We start from the raw sequence: 10054 nt of genomic DNA, 5'->3' as shown, positions 1-10054 counted from the left end.
ATTATCCTTCCACCATGAGTACTCCCAGTCAGAGGCACTTCCTTCCTGTATCGTGCACTTCAGAATAACAGTCTCTCCAATGAAAAACTGAGGCCAGTCAGGTTGTCTGCTGAGAACAGACACAGGTTGTTCTGTAGAAGTAACACACATAGTTAAGTTACTTCATTGATCATTGTGGGGAAATGCATCCTCTGTATTTAACCCATCCTTCTAACTATTAGGATGGTTAATGGTTAATAGCAGCAACTAAGCAGCATATGGACACCAGCTCCAACTCTAAGGTCTTGGTCAAGAGCACTGGTAGGAATATCCTAGTAACATGTAGCCTATACTGTTTGTGTAGGAGGAAGTAAACTCTACACTCTTGCTATGAGGCAGCAGTGCTAAGGTAACAAACTATTCAGTTGTGTAATTATTTTACTTATACAACTGAGCTGTGTCTCAACAAATAACAGGTGTGAATGTAGGAAGCTGCATAAACCTTTTGATTGTTAGTTGTTTCATAAGAATCAAACACATTATAGTGTATAGTTTGTATATAACTCACCAGAGACAGAGATAAGAACTGAGCTGCTGTCATGTGTGTAGTATAGTGGGTCTCCTTTCCCTCCTCGACACATGTAGTTTCCACTCTCTGAGACACTGGAGGGACTGAATGTGTAGGTTGACTGATATGTCACAGCCAGTTGACTGTTGTCTCTGTACCAGTAGAACTTCCATGAAGCTGTACTGTCTTCCACAGTACAGGTGAGGGTCAGACTATTTGATGTCAGTACACTTGTTCTGTCTGATATCAGCGTAGGCTTTGGTTTATCTGTTATTTATGAGAAATAAAATAAAACTATGTCATTGAGCCTCAGTATTTCTCCAATTTCTCCAAACAGCTAGGATTGATCAAACACATCTAAATAAAGAGATATTGCTCAAAGAAATTAAAACGTACAGTAGCAAGAAGCCTTCTAGTGATGATGAGGACATTATGTATACTTTAGTGTAATCTTTAGGGGTGTAGTAGAAGTGGAGGAGCGCATATATACCTCTTTTTCCCCTCTACACTAAATCTCGTCATCAAAAGTAGGCTTGTAAATCTGCTATTTTTGGCTAATCTCCCCCAACAATATGGATGCTGGTGTTTAAGTGGTTAATCAATTGACCACTGCAGAATGTATGGCTCTTACATCATAATTCACAAGAAATCCCAAGAGGACCATTGGATCAACTAACATTCTAGAGAGAAGAGGTGAAGGTTTACAAAATACTGTACATGCACAACCTGTTGATGTGTCATGGCTCATATGTAGACGTGCATGCTGCTGAAAGTAGCTGCCAATGACCTAATAGTTGATCAATGTTAGGTCTATTGTTTCATAAGTGTAATTAATATCTTGTCACCCAGCAAACTCATTCAAACAAGTAACCTTACATTCACAAGCCCTGTCACATATTCAGTATCAGTGTGACAAATACTAGGAGATTATGTTCCAGTCTTTAGACTTGGCAGTGAGATTCATATACTGTATATAATAATTACTAAACAGCTGTGTTCACAATATAGAGAGTTTAAATCTGTTGACTCATTATATAATGTTTAAGTTGTTAAAACAGATCATATGATAACCTACACTAAACACTGAAGACTAGGCTGGTATTAGAGTCCTCACTGACCACAAAGGAAACAGGCTGTGTGTCAAACCACTCTCACATACTGCCTCCATCACAGTGACGCTTTGTGTGTGTGTGTGTGTGTGTGTGTGTGTGTGTGTGTGTGTGTGTGTGTGTGTGTGTGTGTGTGTGTGTGTGTGTGTGTGTGTGTGTGTGTGTGTGTGTGTGTGTGTGTGTGTGTGTGTGTGTGTGTGTGTGTGTGTGTGTGTGTGTGTGTGTGTGTGTGTGTGTGTGTGTGTGTGTGCGTGCGTGCGTGCGTGCGTGCGTGCGTGCGTGCGTGCGTGCGTGCGTGCGTGCGTGCGTGCGTGCGTGCGTGCGTGCGTGCGTGCGTGCGTGCGTGCGTGCGTGCGTGCGTGCGTGCGTGCGTGCGTGCGTGCGTGCGTGCGTGCGTGCGTGCGTGCGTGCGTGCGTGCGTGCGTGCGTGCGTGCGTGCGTGCGTGCGTGCGTGCGTGCGTGCGTGCGTGCGTGCGTGCGTGCGTGCGTGCGTGCGTGCGTGCGTGCGTGCGTGCGTGCGTGCGTGCGTGCGTGCGTGCGTGCGTGCGTCCGTCCGTCCGTCCGTCCGTCCGTCCGTCCGTCCGTCCGTCCGTCCGTCCGTCCGTCCGTCCGTCCGTCCGTCCGTCCGTCCGTGTCTGTGTCTGTGTCTGTGTCTGTGTGTTTGTGTGTGTGACTATGCAGTGAGACCACATTGAATGACAGGAAGACACATCTCTGTACAACCACAGTGCTGTGCATCTCATCACTTTGTGAAACACATCAAAAACGTTTGTCTTCTTTCTCTCTACAAATGTTATCTATTCTGAGTCAGGTTTATGGTTTGTTTATGTTATGTTGTTGATGCTTTGTTTTAAAGCAAAGTTGTAGTTGTTCATAAAAAATAAAAATAAAAATACAGGAATGTTATTATATTTACTTACAAGTGTGATTGTAGGAAGCTGCATAAACCTTTATTGCTAGTTGTTTCATAAGAATCAAACCAATTATAGTATATAGTTTGTATATAACTCACCAGAGACAGTGATATAAACTTTGTTGCTGCCATATGTGTAGGATAGTGGGTTTCCTCTCCCTCCTACACACCAGTATATTCCACTCTCTGAGACACTGGAGGGACTGAATGTGTAGGTTGACTCATCTGTCACAGCCAGTACACTTTTGTCTCTGTACCAGTAGATCTTCCATGAAGCTGTACTGTCTTCCACAGTACAGGTGAGGGTCACACTATTAGAAGTCAGTACACTTGTTGTGTCTGATATCAGCGTAGTCTTTGTTTTATCTGTTACTTATGAGAAATAAAATAAAACTGTAATTATTGAGCCTCAGTATTTCTCCAAACAGCTAGGATTGAAACACATCTAAATAAAGAGATATTGCTCAAAGAAATGAAAACATAGCAAGAAGCCTTCTAGTAAAAAAACATCAAAATACCCCTCTGACCTTATGTTAACCTGAACATGATGATGATGACATTATGTATACTGTAGTGTAATAAATGTCTTCAGGGATGTAGTAGAAGTGGGGGAGCAAATAATCCGCATATATACCGCTTTTTCTCTCTACACTAAATCTCTTCACCAAAAATAGCCGATCTACAAGCTCACAACGTGTCGCAGCACCGAAGCATTGTGAGCTTGTACATCTGCTATTTTTGGCTAATCTCCCCCCAGAATATGGATACTGGGGTTCAAGTGGTTAATCAATTGACCACTGCAAAATGTATGGCTCTTACATCATAATTCACAAGAAATCCCAAGAGGATCATTGGATCAACTAACATTCTAGAGAGAAGAGGTGAAGGTTTACAAAATACTGTACATGCACAACCTGTTGATGTGTCATATGGCTCATATGTAGACGTGCATGATGCTGAAAGTTATATCTAGTAATATCAAGTAATATCAAGTAATTTGTAGCAAACCCATTCAAACGGGTAACCTTACATTCACAAACCCTGTAACATATTCAGTATCAGTGTGACAAATACTAGGAGATTATGTTCTAGTCTTTAGACTTGGCAGTTAGCATATTGTATATAATAATTACAAAACAGCTTTGTTCACAATAGAGAGAGAATTAATCTGTTGACTCATTCTATAATGTTTAAGTTGTTAAAACAGACTATATAATAACCTACACTAACTGAAGACTAGGCTGGTATTAGAGTCCTCACTGACCACAAAGGAAACAGGCTGTGTATTCCTTTTGAAAGTAAGGCTAAACAAATAGACATAGATATGAGACAAGTGGAAATATGACAGTGACTGAGTATAAAGAGAATATAGTAAATAGAAAATGAATCTTCACCTTGACTATGTCCATAGGAGAAGAAGCCACTCAGCACTGAAAAACATATGAGACAATAGCAAGTTAAGGATAAAGGCATAATTACACTTGACCAAAATAGACAGGATGACTGAGTAATATTGCTCAGATGTTGAAAAGGCAGAGCAATGCATCTTTCACCTCAAGCAGCTGCAGAAGTTGCATGGGGCCCAAGATATTACGACCTTTAACCTGATTGATTTAGTTTTCCCCTCTCCCTCAAAAGGGAGCCTTTTGCCTTAATAAAGGTAAAAATATCCACAGTAGCACCACTGAGAGCATACTCACTGGATACATCACTGCATGGGAACTGCTCTGCCCTCAACCACTAAGCATTACAGAGAGCTGTGTGGACAGACCAGAGCATCAGTGGATGTGAGCTTCCCTCCATCCAGGACATACAGTATACATACTGTAGGTGTAGCAGCCCACATGATCCCCCTGCTAAACTATACCCAGGGTTAAAGTGGGCTTGGGTTAAAGTCTAGGTTAAGGTTTGAGCTTAGGGTTAGCCTGCTTTATACACAGGGTATATTCTGGGCTAGTCCAGTTTACACCCTAAGGCAGTGGTACTCAAAGTGGGGTCTGGGGACCACAATGGGTCCTTGGGGGGGGTTCCCGGGGGTCCCCAGGAAAATGTGTTAATATAGCGTCACAATCATTTGAACCACTTTATACTGTATATTATACTTTGGCTATTCAAAAGTAGCAGATATACAAGCTCACAGCACGGCACACGTGTACACCAGCTATTTAAAATATATATTTTAACACAAATCTTCTCTTCTTGGCACAAAACATTTTCAGATGGGGGTCCATGGCCAAATACACATCAGTTTGGGGTCCTTGACCTTGAAAAGGTTTGCCCTAAAACACACTAATCCAGGTTTTGTCTGTAGGATTCTAAAGTAACCTAACCACCCTAACAGAGCCACTTCCACAAGGCAACTATATGTTTATGAACAATAAACACTGAAGACCAGTGGCCTGTCTGCCTCCTACACACACACACACACATACGCACGCAGCGCACGCACAAACGCACGCACGCATGCACGCACACACGCACACACGCACGCACGCACGCACGCACACACACACGCGGTCATGTTCATGCACAAACCTTGTGATTGTAGCCGTTGTTTACATTCATCCTGGAGCTAACAAGGACACAGCCATGAGGGAATTACACCAGGCAATCAGTGCACAAGAAAGTCTTCACCCGGACTGCGCAGCCATCTGCCTAGGCGACTTTAACAGGACAGACCTAAAAAAGGTATTTCCCAAATTCCACCAGCACGTCACCTGCAGTACCCGTGGTGACAATATTCTTGACCACTGCTACACGCCCTTCAAGGATGGATACAAAGCCCTCCGCCGCCCACCGCTAGGAAGCTCTAACCACCACGCCATCCAGCTGCTACCTGCCTACAAACAGAGGCTAAAAAGGGAGCCGGTCGCTGAGAAGGAAATCCGAATCTGGTCCGAGGACACAGACGCTATGCTACAATCCTGTTTCTACCAGACTGACTGGGGGATGTTTAAGAACGCCGCTGGGAATAACATCAACGAACTCTCAGACTCAGTCACTGGCTTTATCAGTAAGTGCATAGACGACATAGTCCCAAAAAAGACAGTTCGGATCTATCCCAATCAGAAACCATGGATGAACAGCGAAGTACGTGTACACATGCACGCACGGGATGCTGGTTTCAAATCTGGCGACGTGGAAACGCGTAACACGACGCGCGCGGCCCTAAACAGCGCCATCAGGAAAGCGAAAAAGGCCTACACTGAAAAGATGCAAGACCAACTCAGCAATGGCAACATCAGGAGCACGTGGCAGGCGGTACACACCTTGACAGACTGCAAAACAAGAACCAGAAGCGAGGTGAACCCGCCTGCCTCCCTCCCCAACGAACTGAACACTTTCTATGGCCGGTTTGAGATCAGCTCCAACCGCGGCAGCCAAGCGGGGGCATCAGCAACACCAGCAGAGGAGAACCCTCTAATCATCTCGGAGAGAGAAGTGCGTACAGCCTTTGCACGGGTCAACATCCACAAGGCAGCCGGACCTGATGGAATCCCAGGCCGGGTCCTTAAGGCATGTGCAGACCAGCTGGCGGGTGTCTTCGCTGACATCTTTAACCTCTCCCTCTCCCAGGCTGTGGTCCCTGCAGGGTTCAAAATGTCAACCATTGTGCCCATTCCCAAAAAGGCCAGAGTGACATGCCTGAATGACTGGAGACCTGTCGCTCTCACCCCGATCGTCAGCAAGTGCTTCGAGAAACTGGTGAGGGAATACATCAGCTCCACGCTACCTGCCTCGCTGGATCCGTGGCAGTATGCATACCGCAAAAACAGATCCACCGACGACGCTATTGCCATGGCTCTCCACACCGTCCTCTCGCACATGGACAACAAGCTGCTGAAGGACAAATATGTACGTATGCTGTTCGTGGACTACAGCTCAGCATTCAACACCATTGTCCCAGCAATACTTGACAAAAAGCTCAGAGACCTAGGGCTACACCCAAGCATGTGCGACTGGATACAGGACTTCCTGTCCAACCGACATCAGGTGGTGAGAATGGGCAGCATCACATCTGACCCCCTGACCCTCAACACCGGAGCACCCCAGGGATGCGTGCTGAGCCCTCTCCTCTACTCCCTGTACACGCATGACTGCATAGCCACACATGTCTCCAACACCATCATAAAGTACGCGGACGACACGACAGTGATAGGCCGAATCGTAAACAACGACGAGTCTGACTACAGAGATGAGATCAACTCACTGGCGCTCTGGTGCCGGGAGAACAACCTCGCTCTCAACGTCGACAAGACCAAAGAACTGATCGTGGACTTCAGGAGGCCGCGGAGAGACCATGCGCCCATCCTCATCGACGGTGCTGCAGTGGAAAGGGTCAGCGAGTTCAAGTTCCTCGGAGTACACATCGAGGAGGACCTTAAATGGGAGACGCACACCACACACGTGAAGAAAAAGGCTCAGCAGAGACTGTACTGGCTCCGCCGCCTGAATAAGCTTGGAGTAGGACAGCGCATCCTCAAGCTGTACTACAACAGTTCGGTTGAAGGCGTCCTAACAGGCTGCATCACGGCCTGGTACGGGAACTGCACTGCCCGAGAGAAGATCAACCTACAGCGAGTAGTGCGATCGGCAGAGCGAATAATGGGATGCGACCTCCCAGCGCTTCAGGATCTGTACAAGAAGCGGTGCGTGGTCAAAGCCAAGCGCATCATCAAGGACAAGTACCACCCAAGTCACAGACTGTTCAGAACCCTACAACGACCACGACCGGGCAAGGGGACCTATCGCAGTATCAAGAGTTCCACCACCAGGTTCTGGAATAGTTTTAACCCGGCTGCTGTCAGAATGCTGAATGAAGCATGAGCCCTTTTCAGCAGCCTGACAACAGGCGGTACTGCCCAGCTGGTTGCAGACTTTTCTGGCTCTTCCTGAACACACCTGTGGATTATTATACCAGGAAATGACTTGGACTTATGAGGAATCATACCAGCGGAAAAAAACCCTTTAAGTGTACAGTTTGTGACAAAAGCTTTAGTCAAAATGCTAATCTTAAGAAACACATGTTGATACACACAGGAGAACGGGCTTAAATGTACTCTTTGTGGCAAAAGCTTTAGTCAAAATGCTAAAGATTACTTTTTGTTGCTCTCCTTCATGGAGCTACTTGCGGATCATACCAGGGTCAGTCCACCCTTAGGTGAACACGCACTGACCCTCTGCACCTTAATCCCCATGTATAACGCACAAACTTTTTTTGATTTTTTATTATTGCGCTCTTTTTCTCTCTAAGCACCTTAGCGTCTATAAGTATATCATGCACAGTATACATACATTGCTGCTATGCTCAGGCACCTTAGTTTGTCTCTTATCTCAGGTACTTTGTAAATATGTAGATAACTTGTTTTTTTTGGCCTTCTATTGTTCTCTGTTGATCTCCTTCCCACTTAACCCCCTACCCCTCTTCTTTTTCTCTCTCCCCACTCTTCTTTCTACGGAATTTAACGTTGCGATGGGAGTGTTGCACAAAAACGAATTTCACACACTTTTTTACCTTGTAAACCTGTGATGTGACAATAAACCTGATTCTGATTCTGATTCTGACCTATATCTTGGCATGACATAAAAGGTGAACATTCAGACAAATAGCAGATCTACAAGCTCACAACGCAGCGCAATGCGGCACGTTGTGAGCTTGTAAGACTGCTATTTCTTTGGCAAAGAGATTGGTGTACAGGGGGAAAAAAAGAGCAAAGACCCCTGGGCAAAATGATTAACAGTTTAAACACGTAAACATATATATATATTTTTTGCTACTTTTGAAAAATCTTTACAAATCTTCTCTTATGGGGTCCCTGGCACAAAATCCTTTCAAATCCTTTCTAATACAATCAATTTGGGGGTCCTTGACATGAAAATGTTTGAGAACCATTAGGTTAAAGAGGGTTTATGTGGTTAATTATGTAGAATGTGAAACAATTTGCAATAATATTCTGATTTGTTTGCAGGTAAACTAGAAGCAGATGCTAGATGGTGTCTCTGTATAGTTACATAATCACTTGTAATGTTCTGCTATTTCGGTTGTTATTGTTATTAATAGTACATTTTAAATATTCTTGAAATGATACATCTACAGTAAGGGCAAAACATTGTTCATTAAACATTAAAAAAAACACTTGATTCCATTGACACGCTTTTACTGTATTAAAACTCAGCAGCTTAACTTTAACATAATGATGTTGCACAGACACATATTCCTTCATTGTAATGGTTAAGCGCAGCACACTTGGTCTTCAACCAGCCAACATTTTCATACGTCTCCCCCCTTCTCTGCTCCCTCCATTAACTCCGAGTGTACTGCCCACACAGACACAGAGTACAAAACACTGATGTTGGCCTACAAAGCAACCAAAGGCATGGCAGCCCATTCAACGCAACGCCTAATCCAACTCTACAACCCCCGCGCTCACTCAGATCAGTTAACACAGGGAGGCTGTCTGAACCTTCCTTAAAACATTCGGGACAATGCTCCACACGTCCCATACTCTTGTCTCTCCTGGCTTCCAAACTGTAGAACAAACTCCCCATTGCAGTTAGAACTGCCAATCACTCCCAATCTTCCGCTATAATCTGAAGACTCACCTCTTAAGACTCCACTTTAGCCTGTAGCACTTGACCTAGCCTTGATGACCTTGCAGGCTTATGCAAAGGCTAAAATGTAATTTAGATAGCATGTTATGTAGACAAATGCCAGGTCATTGTTGACCTGGCATCCTATAGTGTGTATGGTTTCAATGTGTATTTTTCTTGTGATGTATTTTTCTTCTGATATTTTACTGTTCAGACTAATGATAGGTTCTTGGTTAACTTATCCTAGATTACTATTTCCATGCATTTGATGTATTACTTTGTGTTGTCCTTGCTTGCTGTAAATCTCTCTGGATTAAGAGCGTCTGCTAAATTCCTAAATTGTAAATTGTTAAAAAACAAGCTCAACAGACCTATTAGTAATAATAGTGATATACTCACAGAGGAGCACATAGGGCAGATTGGGCCCCATCCTCTGCTGTGATGAACGGCTCTGCTCTGCTCTACCTCTTCAGAATAACTGTTCTACTACCTATACACAGTGAGCTAATAGATACTGCTGTATGAAAAGGGGAAATAAAAGACACAGGAAGGGTGTGGGGGCAGAGCTAGAGTGCGTAAGAAAGATGTTACACTTGCACCACAAGCTCAGTATATTTGTCTCCGCCAGGCCGAAAGGCATGGCCGAGACTATGTTTTACACCCTGTTCGTCCGTCCGTATGTGTGTCCGTCTGTCTGCGAGCAGCTAATCTCCCGCACTGCTGGCCCGGTCGCTGTGAAACTGTGCACACACACTTCCTGGATGCCACAGCCGAACCTCTGACCCGAATTCTTCAAATTGGACAGTTATAGCGCCACCAGGAGGTCAATTTTTGCAAAACATTTTTTTTTATATTACCCCTACAGATTTTGTTCAGACATCACGCAAATTGGTA

The 10054-nt window shown here is 44.6% G+C and overlaps 1 protein-coding gene across 1 annotated transcript; it reads right to left on the bottom strand.

Moving 5' to 3' along the window:
* Position 1: 1 nt before the first annotated feature.
* Positions 2–9678, bottom strand: LOC311059549 (uncharacterized protein; the record flags this gene model as incomplete). Its single annotated transcript, XM_084077561.1, has 5 exons — positions 9560–9678; positions 3964–3999; positions 548–814; positions 39–131; positions 2–6 (listed from the first exon to the last, which is right to left on the bottom strand). Exons 1-5 carry the CDS (start codon positions 9588–9590, stop codon positions 2–4), a joined length of 432 nt encoding a protein of 143 aa, XP_083933687.1. The 5' UTR covers positions 9591–9678.
* Between the last annotated feature and the right edge of the window lie 376 nt (positions 9679–10054).

This window comes from Gymnoscopelus microlampas (assembly GCF_963454915.1).
Source record: "Gymnoscopelus microlampas genome assembly, chromosome: 14".
NCBI classification, from domain to species: Eukaryota; Metazoa; Chordata; class Actinopteri; order Myctophiformes; family Myctophidae; genus Gymnoscopelus; species Gymnoscopelus microlampas.
This window is presented reverse-complemented; position numbering and strand designations above follow the sequence as displayed.